This window comes from Ascaphus truei, chromosome 18, assembly GCF_040206685.1.
Source record: "Ascaphus truei isolate aAscTru1 chromosome 18, aAscTru1.hap1, whole genome shotgun sequence".
Taxonomy (NCBI): Eukaryota; Metazoa; Chordata; class Amphibia; order Anura; family Ascaphidae; genus Ascaphus; species Ascaphus truei.
Window position 1 is genome coordinate 3644108 of NC_134500.1, and position 20257 is coordinate 3664364.

The 20257-nt window shown below is 42.7% G+C and overlaps 1 protein-coding gene across 11 annotated transcripts in view; it reads right to left on the bottom strand.

The window, feature by feature from the left end:
* AKAP13 (A-kinase anchoring protein 13) overlaps window positions 1–20257 on the bottom strand; it is a 174846-nt gene that overhangs the window by 44033 nt on the left and 110556 nt on the right. For 7 of the 11 annotated variants that reach the window (XM_075575230.1, XM_075575233.1, XM_075575227.1 and 4 more), the window contains 8 exons: window positions 10479–10849; window positions 8137–8187; window positions 7088–7150; window positions 6005–6197; window positions 5470–5581; window positions 4437–4556; window positions 3231–3273; window positions 2538–2670 (listed from right to left, as the gene is read on the bottom strand). In XM_075575230.1, coding sequence (XP_075431345.1) covers window positions 2538–2670; window positions 3231–3273; window positions 4437–4556; window positions 5470–5581; window positions 6005–6197; window positions 7088–7150; window positions 8137–8187; window positions 10479–10849 — 1086 coding nt within the window. The remainder of the gene's footprint in view (window positions 1–2537; window positions 2671–3230; window positions 3274–4436; window positions 4557–5469; window positions 5582–6004; window positions 6198–7087; window positions 7151–8136; window positions 8188–10478; window positions 10850–20257) is intronic. The other 4 variants (XM_075575229.1, XM_075575232.1, XM_075575231.1 and 1 more) reach the window with 4 other exon arrangements.

Sequence of the window (20257 nt, forward strand, 5' to 3'; positions counted from 1 at the left end):
GCCATATTATGTCCAATTAGTTGCAGATTCTGTCAAAGACCCCGGAAGAATTCCGAACACTAATTTAGCAATGGAAAAAATCCCCAATACAGCGATTGTCGTGTGCGTATGTAGGCGAGAAGACAATTTGGTTACAATGGTAATGATTGAAACGGAAACAATGTCTTTCCTACCTCTAAGACTGTGTATAAGGCCCCAAAAAGTGTGTGTGTGTGTGTGTGTATCTGTCTATCAAATTAACAGGTCTAATTCTATTTCATCAGCTAGCCATTCGTATTTATGGTGTAACTTGCATAATGGTCCATTTGTGTTGTGAGAATACTCTGAGAACATATCCGTACAGACGTCCTCCCATTTCTCTCTCTGTTATGTAGTAAAGAGAAAAAAGGAGTGATCTGCGCTCATATAATTGTGATTATTGTGCTCAAGTATATTGCTTAGTGTAAGATAAAGTGTAATTAATAACAATAGAAAAAAAACCTGTTACAAAGGAAAGGAGGTAGTGCTGCTGTGCTCGTGGGAAGGCTCCACAAACCCAAACTAGTACAAAAACAAAAAGAGAAACAGCGCAAAAAACCTCATGGTGTAGTGTATTAAAAAGTATTTATATCTGTGAAACAGGCGAGTAATGCACGTACATCAAAAATCTTTAAAATTAGCATGAGATGTATATGGACATATTACCACTCTGCAGTCTGCAACCGTGGATAAGATGGTGTCTGTCACTGAGGCGATTCTCCTCTCACAATCCCGTGTGGCAGTCCTTACTGTATGTGTCCTCGTACTTCCATACTTCGTCGGGGCTTATATCTTATATACGAAACGCGTTGGATAGAAGAGGGCGCGTTCCTATTATTACCTACTGAGGTTTATTTTTATTGCCAACACCTATTTCCATACAGGACATTCTCTGGCTGCTTTCACTGGCTACCTGCAAAAGCCGCCACCTGATGACATCACTGGCGTGTGTGTGGTGAGCTGACGCCGAGGAACCGGCAAGGGAGCCCTTCTCTCCGTGATAGCGGTGGCTGTGCCTTCACCTTGCGGCAAGGGGTCTCGATCTGTTCGAGTGGAGGACACATAAGGACTGCCACACGGGATTGTGAGAGGAGAATCGCCTCAGTGACAGACACCATCTTATCCACGGTTGCAGACTGCAGAGTGGTAATATGTCCATATACATGTCATGCTAATTTTAAAGATTTTTGATATCCGTGCATTACTTGCCTGTTTCACAGATATAAATACTTTTTAATATACTACACCATGAGGTTTTTTGCGCTGTTTCTCTTTCTGTTATGCAGTGCCTGTGAATGTGTGGGGTGTGATGGTGGGAAAGTCCTGTTTATGCAGCAGGCGTACCATAGGCAGCAAAGTCTATGCGGTCTCATTTTAACAAGGGACAAAAACGGTAACACAGCATTTCCCATCTCACGTGGAAATTTGCCAAATCTAGCAAAAATGAACATAGTTTCCTGTTGAACAATATAGGGTAAACATTGCAAGTCCCCAAGAAACCGAAATGCTGCAAGATTGAATTGATGGGGATAGGTAGATTTTACATGGTTCCTATTCTGTAACCCTCTAATCCAGTATAAGGCGAAGATGCCAAATTACGGCCTCGCACACCGCAGACAAACCTTCCTATTTCTTTGCCAATCTGCGAAAGTTTGTTCAAACCTTATTATTCAAACAACGCCCGAAAGAATGCAATTCTGAGTAATGCTCTATTTTTATTTTGTCAAAGCAAAGTTAAAATTTTTTTTTTATCTTAAGCAAATTCTCACCTGGTGACATTTTCGTGTTTAGCCGTATTTTGGAATAATACTATTTAATTAAAGTGAGATAACTTTACCATTTGCACAGGGGACTCTAACTTTGGCAAGAAAACGTTTCCATCTCTAGTTTAAACTGCAGCAGAGTCCTACAGACCCACGGTAATGCCAGACTCGCGGTAATGCCAGACTCGCGGTAATGCCAGACTCGCGGTAATGCCAGACTCGCAATAATGCAGGTGCAGTTCAAGCTGTTTTTTTTTAATTTTTAACATGTGCATCAGTACAATCTACACACTGACAAGTGATTAGCTACGTTGCTGATCGATCCGTTCTCCTGTAATCGACCTCTGAAGATTCGGTTCGGGGTTCACTAAATGCATCGTGGGTAATCTGCTGCACTGACAGCCAAAGTTCTGTGGGGAAGATCATGTGACCAGGCAGGCACTAGATTCAATTGGTTCACTGCTAGAGAGGGCAGGGCTCAAAAAGGTGATGCTGTTTCGGAAGGGGAAGAGGATGTGACTTTGTAAATGGTTGCTATAGGAACAACAATGCTTGTTACATTAGAATATATTAAAAATGTTATATATATATATATATATATGCTACAAGTATTTTCTCATAGCACGAACTGGTTTCTTTAAAAAAAAAAAAAAATACACATGTAGGATATTTTGAACTGCAGCTTAACACCTGGACATAGGAATAACTCTGTAACCTAGGAAGATAAGTAACGATGATTACATTGTGGTCACTTACTTTGCCCTTCTTCCCACTAGACATTTTATTCCTGAGGTAGCTGAAAGTTCGGCTGACTTTCGTTCCACTCTTTCCCTCGAAGTCTTTCCGTGAGGCATTCTGAGGCAAGAGGTCACAACTTTCCTCAGATATACTAAAGGAAATATACGGAGGAGAAAAAAAAATATTTATGGCAAACTCCACGAGTAAAGTCCCCGATCCCAATTCTAATGTTTGTCTAATAAAAATCTGTTGCCTTGAAATACACAATGTGTCATTTGAAAAGTTAAACTATTTCAGGTAACCATTTTGGTTTCTTTGTGGACAAAAGGTTTTAATTCAATCTAATTTAAGAAAAAAACATTAATACAATAACATTTGTTTCTATCCCAATTAAGAATGACAAATACCACAGAAGAAAAGGTCTTCTCGTACTGCAGACCTTTTTGGGTCCATGGCTCTCAAAAACATCACAATCTTGAATGGTTAACCCACTAATTTCTTAAGGGGCAGAGCAATCCACTTCTAACGGAGGTGAAGATTCTGCTGACAATATTTAATTGATTTTCACTTGGGGTCAGGATTGTAAAAGTAAAAGGCATGGAAATCATAAGCTCGATTATTATCCAGGCAACGTCTGTCTAGCACAGAATCTGCCATAACAAGCCCAAGCAGAGAAACATTCAGGTGTGAATCATGTCAAGGAAAGTTTACCTCTGAGCCAAGGAATTGCTTGTGATGTTCGATGACCGGGAACCTGAAAAGGTTACAGCAAGCAGAGTTTAAAACATCGGATATGCGTAAATGTTGTCCAGCAATGCAGTAAACCTTTCCACATTATCTCTCTGAAGAAGCTGCCGTGTTTATTTGGCAAATGTGTGGCGTACGTGGGAATACATTTCAAATGCGATAATCCAGTGTGTGAGAACCATGAGGATTTACAGAAAGGGCAAATTTAATCACTGGCCTGGGGGTGAAGGTAGAAGGTAAAATCGGTATCAAGTGCCAGTCCTGGGGCTAAACCTACAAGCCTGTAAAGCTCCTTTTCCTGGGAACCACATAGTGTGGGGTACAGAATCTGCAAGCATTTCAGATTTTGGACTCAAACTTGTCCTTATGACGAAGTTGCTGAAATTCTGAGACTGTCACTTGCATAACATTTGGCGTTATATTTTCTGGTATACTATCCGCTCACATCTGTACCCGGAAGCATATTGCAATGTTTTTCAACCCGGGTTCCTAGGAAGACTTAGGTTCCCTGGACATCCCCCTAAAAGGCTCCTTGAAAATTGTACCAAATACAGAAGAATTTACAATGCATCTGATCTCAGACACGCTATTAGAGAGGGTTGGGGTTCCTTACAATGCATCTGATCTCAGATGCGCTATTAGAGAGGGTTGGGGTTCCTTACAATGCATCTGATCTCAGACGCGCTATTAGAGAGGGTTGAGGTTCCTTACAATGCATCTGATCTCAGACGCGCTATTAGAGAGGGTTGGGGTTCTGCAAATTTTCACATAGGGTTCCTTAACCAAAAAAAAGTTTGGAAACCACTGATATTCTATGGCTCAGTCAGAGATTGTTTAATAATTACATTTAAATAAGTTGCCATAGCCGATACTTAGCCCAAACTTACATGGTCTGAATCATGTGAAATACATTGCTTAGAATAGGAAGCTTTAAGAAACGGGAACAAACCTTTTACACAATAAGGAAAACTCATCGTAAGAAATAACATTAAACAACAGAGGTTCATTAGCACGGATTGAAACAATGAAATGTCAGTTACCCTAAAGCAGAATTACAACCCATGCAGCAAGCTGACGAAGCTAAGCACAAGCGTACGCCAAAGGACGATACATTTAACAGTAGTTGCTGCTGCGAAAGACAGGGATGCGGGACGGGTAGCATTTACTTAATATCGGACTCCTCATCACTGGACGAAGAGACAAGAGAAAAGACATGCTTAGACTTAGGAACAAGCGGAGAGATGCTGAAGGAGAAGGAAATTCGCCTCTTTGGCTGTGTTCGTCTCTGAGCTGAGAAGTGGGTTAACAGCAGATGTTAGAGCATGCATTGTCAGAACAAGCAAGCAAAACAGACAGGAAGGGACACACCCTGAAAAGGCAAAGGAGTGCTGCAGACTAGAGCGGGGCGAACTAGTCCAAATCCAAATCCATGGAATACCAAATCTCCCCCCCCCCCCCCCCTTCCATTTTAATCGTAGTGCAAATTTTTAACAATCCAACCGCAGATTATTAATCCGCCATGTGTATTGTCAGTCATGGGGGGAATCCTTTTTCGGATTGGCCTTTTTGGAACGGATCGGTGGAACTCCACAGACCAAATTAACCAGCCGATCCGCGGAAATTATTTTCGCCCATCTCTGGTGCAGACTCTTGATTGGAAACCATCTGTTTTATCATTTGCGCAGGGGCAGTGTGCGTCATGTGACATGTTTGGACTGTAAGTATCCTCTTGTTTTATCTTTGGGCAGGGCTGCTCAACTCCAGTCCTCAAGGTCAAGTTCCAGGTCTTCAAGTGAGCCTCTGATTGAGCCACCTGTGCTGAAGCTGGGATATCCAGAAACCTGACCTGTTTGGTGGGGGGGAAGGGGGGCTTGAGGACTGGACTGGAGCACCCCTGTCTGTCTTACAGGACTGACTACTTCTAATTGCCTCTTAATGGAGCAATCCCAAACCCAAGCAACCAAATGCTATATATGAAAGGGCTTGACAATTACAATCAATTCCCTAAAGCAATCTCTCCCCCCTTCCCCCCCTCTGTATAACTCTACTTCTCTCTGTATCTCTCTCTCTCTGTATCTCATATTAATGCAGCCCTCTAAAAATGTGTTTGCAACCAAGTGCCACCATTGAATACCCGGAGTACATTTTTATATTCAGACAAAAACACAATACAACACATATGAAGCAGGTTCCCATTACTCACTCTCCATTCCCGGCTGGCTGATTGTGACTAGTGACATAGATTTTGTCAAATGAGAAGTAACAGCGGACCTGGGATAGGTGAACCCACGCAGGTGAGATCTTTCTGAAGAAGCCTATTGAGAAAAGAACAATAGGTTATGAGAGCCAGGTGAAGCCATCCAACCTTTCTACAGTTATCGGCACTGGAGGCACACATATGTGATATAATAGGCACACAGTCATGATCCTTGGCACAATAACTTCATCTTTTTACAAGGTTGTATTAAGAATAAAGATAAAAACATATTTTTTTCTTTTCTTGTTTATAAGAAATATTCTCCCTCGAACGTTCATTCAATGTCTGCCTCTATTTAAGATATAATATGGATACACATTCTTCGGAAGAAAATTGTGAACGCAAATAAGTAAATATATTGGGATCTCTATAAAAGTTTGGGGAAGATCTATCTGGTGTTATTGGCTAAATGGGAAAGAAAGAACTACATGTGTAAAAAGCATATAGTCATGTAAACCTGTGTATATACGCATGGATTTACCTGATGTTGAAACGGTCTGATTTCTCTCTGATCAGACTCCTGTTCTTCTTCTGTAAGAGACACCAAAGAGCCACGGTCCTCTCCATCAGGTGAACTTCCGACCAGCTTGTTGGAACGAGTGGAAGATGCTTGAAGAGTAGTAGGTGCCTTTCTCTTATCGTCAGCATCGCCTGCGAGGCCTTCTAAGCTGTAACTAAATAAGGAGCATGCAAAGGAATTAGAACACATTGGTTATAAAGCAAACATGGCTGTTTATCCAAATAGCAAATCGCTGTTACATTTGCCACTTCTGCAAGTTAAGCAAAAGCCACGTGTGTTAGACATTGATCACAAATCTGTTTTGTGTCTTAGAAGAATATTACATTAAACTAGAACCAGGGGTCCCGCTGGCCATGAACATGGGTAAAAGACCAGAGACACTTAAAGGTTTGGGAATATCCCAGTCTCCGTCCAACTTCCAACTAATTCCTCATTTAAGGCCATATTTAGTAAGCTCCGGTTGCATATTAGCTTAGCCTAGCGCCAGCAAACTAATAGCAAAGATCGTGCATCAGAAGAAGCAGAAGGGCACCAAATAAAGTAACAGCTAAGAACCCGCGAGCACACAATGTTTCCTTGTTAGCTCACAATTACACCAAGCGGGTGAATTAAAGGACTCTCTCTGTTTCTATGCTAGCTTCTCCTTTCCTACACAGCTCAAATCTTGTAAAGCTCACTGAAATGCCGTCAAATTAGCAAATAATATTTGGGGGAGTAAACTCTTATTTATTTCCTGTGATAGTACATTTGTATCTGTAAATAGACATACAAATATATTGCATCCGTCAAGAAATTAAAACTTAAACACTTCATTGAAAATAGGTTGGTCCAAAATGTTATGGTCTTCGTTCCCTGTTTCCTGATGCTTTCTCGCTTTTATTATTTAAAGATGAAGGTACGAATGCATTTGTAGCTTTTTTCCATGCTTGGAACAGACTGACACATTTGCAAAGCAGCATAGCCTTGGGCCGTAGGAGCACAAGAAAAAGCAACTGCAAGCATTTCGGATGCAATTTTCCTTTCTAGCAACACTTAATACTATACCTTCTATAAATTAAGTCACCACCCATAGGAATGTATTGTACATCACAAGGACACCAGCTCATACTGAGAACAGCAACACAAAGAGAGGAAAATGTAAGATGTTGAAGGATTATATGATGATGTAGAGGAAGGGGTTAAAGATTGATGGTGGCGTGTTACATATGAATCTACTCATTTGTTATTTTAACCTCGATACTTAAGGCGGTCATTTTATACTGTATACCCCAAAGCAGCTGTTTCGCAAAACATTGCCGTCTGAGTTTTGCAGCCAATAACAGCCGCTTCTGAGCCCCCCATGGCTACGGATACTGGATGGAAAAAATAACGTGAACTACTAGAACCTAACAACGATTTACTTTAACGTATAAACCTGCAGCGCCTCCCAAAGACCCAATCCAGGCGTGAGACTTCGAGAAAGTATTGTGATCCACACACAACCTCGCAAGTACAGGAAGTAATAGGAGGCTGATAAATTATTGGTAACATTGTTTGTCCGTATAGAACGGGCATCGTTATACTCACTAAAAATAATCATTAAAAATAATAGCCCCAATAACTCGACTAAAGACACGAAACACTAAACTTCCCCGGCCCTTCTTTCTTCATTTCTATTCCACAGGTAATTGTAAATATCCAGCAAGAATAACCTATTGCATGAAAAAAAATGAAGTAAAAATACTATTTTGTTGGGCGAGACTATCACACTAATCAGGAATAATCTTCTTGGGTTTTTATATCTCGTCCCAGTTTGTTGTATAATTATTATAATATTATAATTATATAATTATTGCCAGTTTCCCCAGCTACTGTAGGTATGCCGGGCAGTTTTCTAGTTTCCTGGTATTCTCCATAAACTACAACACAGAAGGAGAGGACTTGAATAGGTGGTAATCACTCCTTTTCTATCCTATTATCTCATGTGGGACTGATTCCGGCAATAATCCACTTCCCATATATGCCTTTTCTGTGGTGTATCTTCTTTTGAAGTGTGAAGTTGGAAATGTTAGTAGTTGTGGAAATAGAATAAAGATGGTATGTTATTTGGATACCTTCGTCTATGAACTGGAGGCTTCTGTGCATCCCCCAGAACTCGCATTGAACTGAAAATGAATCATGAATAGTGATCAGCGACTGGCAGAAAATAACGCATGAAACAATGTGAACAGGTAGAGCATGATGCATATGGACAGGAAATGGTTAAAGCGGAAGAGAATAAAAGGTATCCGAAAAAGCCAGATCTTCACAACTTTAACATTGTCTCAAGGTCAAACACAGAACAATGGAAAAGTTCCATCCAATAAACGTTCATGCTTGCAAACGGGATTTATTTATTTTTCTCTCTTGTGGAACACAATTTTACAAAACAATTACTCATTAGTGAAAACGGTTTAAACGAACTGATGCAGAAGTCATTTGGTCCCATCTGTTTTGTATTGGACATAACTGCTGTGTGCATGGAATTCATTAGCATCACAAACTCACTGCGCTTGTGTGTATTCACTACTCAGACCCGACTTATCTTTTTACGGAGCATTCCCTGTAACTTGTGCCTAAAATCCTCCATTATAATAAACAGTAAAAATAACCTTTTGTAATAATAATAATTAAAAAAAAAAAAAAAAAAGTGTGTGAAGTGATACCTTTAATGGCTAACTGATGTCTAAACTGAGTGCAAGCTCTCAGGACCAGCCACGTCCCTTCCTTAGGTAAGTTGTAACTATGTAAGTTACCGTGTGTACCTGTAAGCGTACCTGTAAGCGTACACTCTTATTACACATCTGTGAGCCATTAAAAAAAGTATAATTTCTACCTTAAGAGCTTATTTTTTTTTTTTTTTAATACAAAAGCCTTTTTTTGTGTACTCTATGGGCGAACACGGTATTAGTCTCTATTTATGCCACTAGTCATTATAATAAAGAACTTGGCTTACAAATAAATACAGCTGGATGTAAAATCTGTAACCGTTTCAGGGAGGATGCTCGGTATTACACAAAACACTACAATAACATAGCACTCGCTGGCACAGAACAAAATATAGATTATTTCAGGGGATATTTATACGTTGATGAGATCTCTCCATATATTTAATGTTTTGGTCTTTTAATGAGATCCAGCTTTTCGATCAGCTAGCACATCAGGCAACCTATATTATCTAACAGTGATTGAGGTACTAACGAATGTAGGGTGTGTGTGTCCTCATGTGAAAAAAAGAAACATGTAGTCCATAGATCAAAAAGATATTAATTTTGTATTACATCCATTAATACATTTAAAAACAATACCAAAAGTAAAAATTATTTTGCTAATCTTTTATGGTAGAAGTGACTGTATTGGTTTCAATTATAAATACAATAAAACGTAACTATTTGTAAACTATGAACAGAATATTATTTTGTTTTGATGGAGGCTGCGAGTTCTTTATTGTCTGTCCTAGTTTGTTAGTCATTTAATTCTCCAAGTGTTGAGCAGCACCCTCATTTGGGCTTAATAATGGGAGAAGGAGCAGCTCAGCGAGTAAATGCACAGACTGTAAACTGTTTGAGTCAGGGGAACCCGGTGACCTTGTGACCTTGGGCAAGTTACTTTATCTCCCTGTGCCTCAGGCACCAAAAACATAGATGGTAAGCTACACAGGGCAGGGACTGCGTAGTAACAAATTGTATGTGCTGTATACTGCGCACTGTACTGTTATTGTGAAGTGCGTTGCGTCCCATTGGGAGAAAAGCGCTACATGAAATAAAATTATTATTATTAACCCCCATAACGTGCTTTGTGTGTTATTTTTCAAGGTATTGGATCATTGTTCCTGTAAGTTTCTCTATGGCCCGCACTGAATAACAAACACTCCTTACCACACAAACACCGCACTCTTGGTTTCTTGTTTTACCAAATCTGTTTTTGGTTGGCAGCCAATTCTTCACAAATCGCCGTCAGTACAGGGCCAATTTCATTTCACGTTATTAAAAGTGTTTTCTAATTGGAAACCTATACTCACAAAGCAGACCCAACCGCAAAGGCAAACCCAGCTTTTCACCTTCTCATCCCATAATTCTTACACTTGGGTTTTTCTCTTGGCACGGGTACGTACTGGGGGGTTGTAGATTTAATGGCATGAACATGGTTTCCACTGCACGAGCCCAAACTTTACAAGCAGCCGCTAAAACCAGATGGTAAATTTTTACACTGAACCTGGCAGTATGGAAATGGTCACCGCTCATAAAACGCGCTAGTTAAAAGTTAGTAGTGCTCATTTCTAGCATTTGAAATAAAATCATAAGGAATTAGGTGTTGCATCAAGATTTCCATTCCTTTGAAACCACTGAATCAGCCATCACAAACCTTTAGTAGCTCGGTGTTAGAGGCGCAAACGGTTCTGCAATGTTACGCTCACCTCCTGCGGTTGATCTCCGGGTCATTGCTGTGATTTTTTCCAGGTCCCCAGCTGTGCCGCCTGAATGGAGAAAGTGAGCGCATGGAGCTCTTGGAGCGGGACAGGTGTGTAGGTTCCTCAGTGATGCGGTCCATCTCCTCTCCTTCCATCTCCGATACCCCGGTGTGCTCACTATCCCTTTCCTCCACGGATGCCGTCACAGTGCTACTGCAGCTGCTGTCCAAGCTGTGTCGGTCCTTGTTCCTTTTCATGCTCAGGACTTGGGGAAGGGAAGTGTCACTCCCGTGGGAAGAGGTCCTTTCCAGAGATGCAGTATCATCTGTTGATGAGCTGGAGCTTGTAGCATCACAAAGGGACTGTCGCTCTTCAAGCTAGAAAAGCAAGGTATAAAATATTAATGTTTTTGGGTATATAAATTGCTACACAATGTTCTCCCTCTATTGAAGTGGTTCGTGAAACAGACTAAAGACTAATTGCAACTCCCCTAGTAGTTTCTATTCCAACTTCAATGTACTCGTACCTCAGACAAACTCATTACAATCTCACTTTAAAATGAGTGCAGTCAGGCCTGTTAAGAAGTCAAAATGTTCTTTGTAACATCTTGAAGGGTAATTCTATATGTACGAAGGGGTCCATCGTGATGTTCTCAGGCGGAAAAACTTTTGCCTTCAATGGTGTTTTTTTTTTAAATTTATTTTTTGTAGCTGAAATCTGACTTTGGACAAATCTAGAATAAGGCCCTAAGTCTTCTGAATAATATGGATAACTTGAGACCTGCAACATTTACTTTAACAATGGAACCATTCCTAAACCATAACCCTACACATTTAAATATGTGTGTTTTCAACAAACTCATCACCAGACAGACTTAAAGCAGCAATACAGGTTATTATTTGTATTTGTATTATTACAGGATTGTAGCAGTGGGTCTCTGGAGCTAAACTGTTAATTTCCGCTCCGGGAAACACTGCTTCCAGAGATATTTACCTCCGCAGGGGTGCTGATATCTATGCAGCCAGGGCCGGCCTCAGCATTTGCGGGGCCCAAGGCGGCACGCTGGCAGTGGGGCCCCTCCGGTAAAAGTAGTGTGGGCACGCACCTTGAAGAGCAGCCCACCCACTGCATCACGTTGTCATGGCAACGCTAATCCATGTGACATCACTGCGTCATTTAATGGGTCGCCATGACAATGCGACGCTGCAGGAGGAGGGCTGCTCCGGAGAAGACCCCTCACACACCCCTTGGGGTGAGGAGTGGACCTGCGCCGGTTCAGGAACACCCCAGCTTTCTCCTCCAATCGGGCAGAAGTTGGATCCCGGCGCCGAAAGGAGGAGAGAAAAGAGGGAGAGGAGGGAGCGTGGGGAACCTGAAGGCGCTGTGCCCAAGACAACCGCCGTGTTTGACTTGCCCTAAAGCTATTTATTGGTCCATGTAACCAAAACCTTTAAACACCACAGAGATACCGGCAGCCCCCACAATAAGTATCTCTGGAAGCAAGGGGACCCCGGAACTGAAATGAACGCAGTTCAACTCTGGAGACCCCAGATGTACACAAGATATCTCCACGTACAAGAAAAGGGGTTTTTTTGTGCCATAGAAAACAAACATACATGATACTGCAAGGATTTGTAGTCTTTCAAAAGAACCTAAACATGAACAAAATGAATTGAACACCCTCCTTTACTAGCTAAATGCCACATACTACAGGCTGCTGGCAAATGGTTTGATGTGTTCGGATATCTTCAAGAATAATACAGCATGAAAAATGGTCTTAAACCCCAATGGAGGCACTCAAGCATCAACGCTGAAATAATCTTCTAACAGAAGCATGACCCTTAACTACTGATCTTATTAAAGAACAAAGGAGATGTAAGTGTGGGAATGGAAATCTTACTCACTTTCTCACATGCTTTTATTATGAAATTAACAAATGACATTTAATAACAGAATTGATCATCTTGCTTGACTATAGTGTGTGTGTGTGTGTGTGTGTGTGTGTGTGTGTGTGTGTGTGTGTGTGTGTGTGTGTGTGTGTGTGTGTGTCACATGGCTGTCGACTGGTGGGAGAGAGCCTGTACCGGCGGCTCTGGGGGGCCTAGCTGATGGTGGAAGTTTGGCACGCCCAAAAGGTAAATTTCCCTGGGCCATGATACATTAATCCAAGAAGTTTGAGTAATTAAGATGATATCCTAGGTAAACTATACACTTCTAAAAACGGGGCTATTTTAGATTAAAATTAACATTTGATCACTACATTTTTTTGGGACAAACGTAGGTTACCATCTGATCCTTATCCAAAAACTTAAATGCAACAGAGAATCAAAGTCCTCTCTAAGACACAAACCATTGTCCTTAACCTGTTTGCAACTTTAAGCCAAATTAAACCTCAACGTCACACAAACAGAACTCCAACACCCATCACCATCCAAACCCTCCACTAAACCATTAACCTATCCCTTTCCCAAAACATTACCCCCAACCATAATCCAGAACACTAGCACAACAATTCCCCAAAATGTTAACTGTAGCCCATAAACCCATAAAATGACCTCAGCCCTACATAACATTGAAGATTTGTTCAGGGGAATCAGCGCACCTCCAAATAAAAAACAAAGAGCAGCGGTAATGGTGAAGCACGCCCTTGCAGCTCTGTACAAATTCACTGGCGAGACGCGCACTCGCGTCTAAATGTCTGCACCCAGGCACAGAAAGGTTCCTTTCCACACTGAAAGGGTTAATGCAAAGCACCAGCTATTTGGCTTGTTCATCTTTACCAAGAGTGTATTACTTAAAGCAAGAAAAGGATATCCAACCAAATGTTTTAAAGGTGCATTCTTGTTGCAAATTCATGTCAGGAGAGCAGGGACGACACATTGTATGCTATGTGGTCATGGTTACACATTTGTTCCCTTTAAAGAGACAATCCACATGTACTTTTTTTTGTGTTGATACGCAGCTTTTGATTATCTTTATTGAAAACGAATTACCTAAGCTGCCAACTGACTCGTTCTCCCGGCAAAGATCCTGCTTACCAGGATTCACTAAAAGGTTGCCTTTCAGTTTAAATCAATCCTTCAGCCAACTCAGCAGCTACAATGTATCCTGATATCACTAAGGTAACATTGATTATTGTTACAGTTTACAGCTCAAACTGCTGGACACGTTGGCAACAACTTATCACAAACTAGAAATTGTTACAAAGGTCTTGCACTGCTAGGGAGGTGGGCTAAAACCTTCTATAGAAATCAAAGGGTGCTCAGTATATTAACTCATAGAAAAATGGCATTAAGAGTTGAATAAAAAATATGCAGTAAGTTATCTAATACTGTAGAATGGATTTAATAAAAAAAACACAAGTAGGATATGGCTTGCATTGGTTTTTTATTTATTTTTTAATATAGAATCGAAGCAGTTGGCCTCTGGAGCTGAACCCCATTAATTTCAGCTCTGAAGACCCCCTACGTTCGGAGATATTTACCTCCCAAGTAGGTGCCGGTAGCTGCTCCGGTTCAGCAAGCAGGGATTTCAGGTTTGAAGCTCCCGCGTCACACGGGCCGATAAGAAAGCCGCGCCGGTGATGTCACGGCTTCCTACTGACCCTCAGGACGTGAAATGTCTCAGAGGACATATTGTGAACCCTGGTAGCCGAGGAGAGCAGCTACCGGCATCTAATTTGCATATAAGTATCTCCGGAAGCAGGGGGTCCCGGGAGCTGAAATTAACAGGGTTCAGCTCGAAGACCCCTGCGTATAAAATATAAATACATATATATATATAAATGTAAATACAACTGTATGCTCATCTGCATGTCTTAGGCAGGTCTGCAACCCCACCTTTCCTCATTATCACCCAGCACTTCCACTGCAGCAAGGGATTCTGGGAAATGACATGCAAATGAGCACACAGTGCCACTTTTTGCTTCAAAAACCATTTTTAACATGGTTCCCTATAGGCTTAAGCTTGCTGCATGGTCACAGCTTTGCTTTGAGCACAGCCAGGGTTAAGGTGCATACCCAGAAAACCACCCACAGACAGCTGTTTCGACCTTAATGGGTCTCATCAGTGTGGGGTTGATTAACTGGGTATGCAAAGAAGATATATATATATATATATATATATATATATATATATATATATACAGTGCTCGACAAACCCGGTCGCCAACTCGCCAGCTGCGATCGGATATTGGCTCGTGGCCAGTAGCTTTTCCCCTGCTCTGCAAAAACAAAATCCCCTGCTCGAAAAAAAAAAAAAATCCCTCTGGCTGTGACGCGGCTTGGAGTTGCCAGGACTTCAAACCTCCCTTCCTTCTCTGCATGGGTAAGTAATGGGGGGGGGGGGGGTTGGGGGTGCGCGCGCGTGCGTCTGCTGCTCCTCCTCCTATATATCCTCCTGTATAATTGTGTCACCTCCTGCTTACAAGACCTGCATTGATCCGGTCATGGAGAGGATGTGGACAGATGCTTGAGGTGGGGGGGAATTTAATGCACTGTAATAAATATTTATATATACTGTACTGGTGTTTCTCCCCCCTTCCTCCGGCGCTCCCGCTGCCCGCGCGGCTCGGGTGTCTCTCCCCCCTCCCTCCGGTGCTCCCGCTGTCCGCGTGGGTCGGGGGTCACTCCCCCCTCCCTCCGGTGCTAGCGCGGCTTGTGCGGCTCTCCCCCCTCCCTCCGCTGCCCGCGCGGCTCGGGTGTCTCTCCCCCTTCTCTCCGGTGCCCGCGCGGCTCGTGTGTCTCCCCCCCCCCTCCCTCCGCTGTCCGCGCAGCTCGGGTGTCTCTCCCCCCTCCCTCCGGTGCCTGCGCGGCTCGTGTGTCTCTCCCTCCCCCCCCCTCCCTCCGCTGCCCGCGCGGCTCGGGTGTCTCTCCCCCCTCCCGCCGGTGCTCCTGCTGCCCACACAGGGCGGGAGGTAGTAGCGGGGTGTTTCTCTGTCCCATTGTGTGTGTGTATGGGAGAGAGAGAGAGGTATGGGAGAGAGAGAGGGGTATGGGAGAGAGAGAGAGGGGTATATGAGAGAGAGAGAGAGAGAGAGAGAGTATGGCTATGAGAGAGTGTGTGTGTGTGTGTGTGTGTGTGTGTGTATGAGAGAGAGAATGTGTAGGACACCAGAGGTACCCCCCCCACCCAGTCACCCCCCCCCATCCAGTCAGTCATAGTCAGTAATCCCCACCCAGTCAGACACCCCATCACCCCACCCCCCCATTCACCCCACCCAGTCACCCCACACCCCCAAACACCCCACCCAGTCACCCCACACCCCCAATCACCCCACCCAGTCACCCCACACCCCCAATCACCCCACCCAGTCACCCCACATCACCCCACCCAGTCACCCCACACCGATTCGACATTTTTACACACACACACGCACGCACGCACACACACACACACACACACACACATACACACACCAAGGACTAATTGTAGTATAATGTAATACAATAAATAAACTTATGTCAAAAACAAATGTTCTTACTAGGAATTTATTCAATTTATTTCATTTATGGTTTTTTTTAAATGCGGGGCTGGGGGCGGGATTAGAGGCGGGGTTGGGGGCGGGACTAGGGGCAGGACTAGAGGCGGGGTTGGGGGCGGGACTAGGTGGCGAGTAGATTTTTTGGTTCGGCGAGTAGATTTGTGGGTGATTTGTCAAGCACTGTATATATATAGAGAAGAAAAAAAATGCACAAAAGCGCACAAGGGAAAGGATTAGTATTAATTTATTAAAACAAACACATAAACAGCTGAGGGGATCCAACCCCTCCTCAGCTCAAAGGAGTAGCTGCCTAGAAATATAAAAACCATATATATGGTCTCTAAACATATACAAATCTAACACAGTAAACCATACACAACATAAGAAAAAACACACAATCAATGTAAAATAAACAAAGAAAGTATTAACAGCTCAAGGAAGTAAGGGTTAAAACCGCCATAGAGAGCTATAATACTGCTGACAGGGGGAAACGAACACTCACACTGAGGCAGAGAAGGGGGACCTCTGATGACCGTATGAATCCGGATCACGGCATCAAGGAAGAATGGAAACAGCCACCTCTGGAGCCTCAGGCAAGCTCCGTTTCAGCCTCTCAGCAAACACGCGCAGAATGACCTGTCGTGACCTCTACGCGTTTCGCACCACGTGCTTCGTCACCTCCTGACGAAGCACGTGGTGCGAAACGCGTAGAGGTCACGACAGGTCATTCTGCGCGTGTTTGCTGAGAGGCTGAAACGGAGCTTGCCTGAGGCTCCAGAGGTGGCTGTTTCCATTCTTCCTTGATGCCGTGATCCGGATTCATACGGTCATCAGAGGTCCCCCTTCTCTGCCTCAGTGTGAGTGTTCGTTTCCCCCTGTCAGCAGTATTATAGCTCTCTATGGCGGTTTTAACCCTTACTTCCTTGAGCTGTTAATACTTTCTTTGTTTATTTTACATTGATTGTGTGTTTTTTCTTATGTTGTGTATGGTTTACTGTGTTAGATTTGTATATGTTTAGAGACCATATATATGGTTTTTATATTTCTAGGCAGCTACTCCTTTGAGCTGAGGAGGGGTTGGATCCCCTCAGCTGTTTATGTGTTTGTTTTAATAAATTAATACTAATCCTTTCCCTTGTGCGCTTTTGTGCATTTTTTTTCTTCTCTGTTTCTCAGGGTGTCCTCCCCCCCTTCGAGGGGGGATCACCTCTGAAGTGGGAGCTCTTGGGGAGACGCTCCATGCACGTGCAGCACAGGGATTAATCCTATCAAAACAACTGCAGCACGAGCGCTGAAAATCCTGCACTTCACTGTATATATATATATATATATATATATATATATATATATATATATATATATATATATATATAAAAAATAAGTAATAAAATATATTTTTTAAATGGCCACCTTGAATTGCCTGTTGTCTTCTTTGCGCCTGACTAAATCTGACCATTCTGCAAAATGCTTCACCTAGAGCCTAAAGAAACGGAAACAGAACACGTACTAAAAAAGAAAGATTAAAGCTGCAGTTCAGGCAATATCCTGCATGTGTGTTTTTTTTAATAAATCAGTTCTGTAGTAAGAAAAAATACTTTTAGCATTTCCTGTTTTTAAAAAAACAACTTTGAAAGACCAATTTTCTTGTATTTTATTTTAACAAGCATTTGCTAAGGCACTGCCCCTTCATGTCCTGTCACAAGCCCTGGCACACCCCTTTGTCAGCCCTGCCCTCCCTCTAGCACATGTCAATGCAGGAGTGCTCATGAATATTCATGAGCTTCCACTGACTGACAGAAGCAAATAAAAACATATGCCATATCTAATTATGTCACCAAATTTCGCCTATCAATACATGGAGAACGAACTGACTGGCAGCTATACAGTTCTTTAGGTAATTAGAGATTGCCCACATGAAACTATTGAAGTAAAAAAATAAATAAAAATAAAATAAAAAAGACTGAACTGCAGCTTTAAGTCCCACAGACACGGACGTGACCTCACCCAATACTCATCTTTCAGAGAAACACTGTTGCAATATCTCCCTACAGTTGATAGACTCATTTTCTGAAGAGGAAACAAGCTACAAAGTAGCAGCAGTTGGCTCTTCTTACAAATAAACACTTGTATTAATGCTAATGTGGGTGGCAGTTCCTACAAATATAAAGAAAAGCAGTAGGACAAGAAGCCAATGTTACAGGATCTGCTTTCTGTGAATCCGCAGACACACGAGCCCGATTACACAGTATGCAGCACACAGCTGCATTCAGGGCTTATTTGGCTTCGAGCCTTTCAAATGTTATATGCATTCACAGAACACGTGCAATATATTAAACGGAGTACTGCCCCAGGTACAATCAATGATTATCATCATTAGCCATGCTATGCATCACTATATATTGTACAAAGCCTCATTAAGAAAAAAATCACATGTACAGGATGATGAAGATGATGGATCTTAATGCCCAAGTGATTACACATGCAGCACCCCCTAGGCATATTATAGAGAATCTGTGCTATGTAATATATTGCAAATATATCTGATACCATCTCCGCCAATAAGACGTCACATCTCCAGCCATCAAAATAACAAAACTAGCGCGAGCCCATCCAACACATGCACTCGCTCTCAGGAATAAATGGGACTGCATTGTAACCTTATATCTTGCAAACCAATTCCCTCTATAACTCTGCTACATGTAATAAATCAGGACGCACACAACTCCAGGATCCAAGCTCGCCAAAAATAGCAACATTTTCCAGAACTGAGGGGGCGGGGAACAGTGTAACTGAAAAAGCTCTAGACTGGGGGAGACCACAATCATTCCCGAGTAACAGGTGGGGATTTCAGCACAAACATACGTTTACAAATGATTTCTGGCCAGTCTTATACCTTCAGTAACAGAACACCCCACACCTGGCATTGGAGAAGATACGATAAAGCAAACTGTTTTATTTAGAATTCCTGATCAACGTGTTAAACCAGCACTTGGTCTAGTATTACAGGGGATAGAATAATGCCGCGCCAATGCACAAATAAAAAATAAGCCCCTTTTCTGGCTCCTCTGACATTTTTCCCCCCTCCCGCCCAATCATTTTTTCCAAGCCTCAGCTTGTTGCTTGGGCTGTGGGAAACTTATTTCCTGTAATAACGAAACAAATGCAGCGCTTTTGCTCAGCAAAAACCACGATTAAAAATCAGGCGTGAACGTCATAGAATAACCAGTGATCGGATTCCCTGCGCCAGCCACTGAGGTGATCCGGCAGCCGCACTGCCCCGTCTCTACACCGCCCTCTCAGTTGCGAGAGAAATGGCTGCCATGATGTCAAGAGTGTTGGGAGGGTAGGAGTGAGGTCACTGGGCCAGGGAGATCTGGGACTCTGATTCATTAGTGAGGGAGGGAGGGGGGTGGGGGGGATTTCCGGTCATTTATAGAAGATGACATCACTCCGTCTAGGCTGCGGTCTTTTCCAGTGGAAAATGTTTGCTGCCATCCAGCATGATTTAACAGAAGAAACATTTGTTCTGTACACATTTAACAGTATCACTTTACATAATCATAAGCATAGTCTGCATGGGACATTAGGCAGTGCACGTTTAATTCAATTTGGAAGCTTTGGAAGAACCGCTCTTATTTATGGCGGGGGGAAAGCGGACAGGCACTTGGAAATACATATGAAAATGATAAAAGTCTCTGACCTCTTCAACTTCTCCATTAGAAATGATGAAACACGGTCTAGATACTTTAAAATCATGCTTGCCTTAACTATTAATAATTGTTTTGGGACAGCATCATATTCTTCCAGTCTGTACACTGCATTTATTTCTCACAAGCTCTGTGTCTTCTCCAGGTTCAGACTTCGGTCACACGTTGCGTGCCACTTTTTGCATATTGGGCTCTTGCTGTAATAACATGTTCTCCCCAGAACACACAGCTACAACTCCTGGGTTGCAAAGCTAATGTCAAGTCTTCCTGCTTCCCACTTTGCCGTGTCGCTGGCACCAATGGAGTTAAGACCCGGTTAGTCACACGTAAGTACCTGTAATTATGCAACATCCATGCACAGCGCATCTTACACTACTCTCCTATCTAAATACAGGATCCTTTGCTGCGACGGTTATGGTTAATACACACAACCAACTGTTGCTTCCCAGTAGATCCTATCAGGTGTGATTCAGCAGGCAGACACAATGACTAGTGCTGATCAGGTGTTCCACTGACATCCACGGGAGCCCCCGTGCAATAATGATCGACACTAATGCAGTTCCATGCATAATCGCCATTGACCAGATATTCCTGCT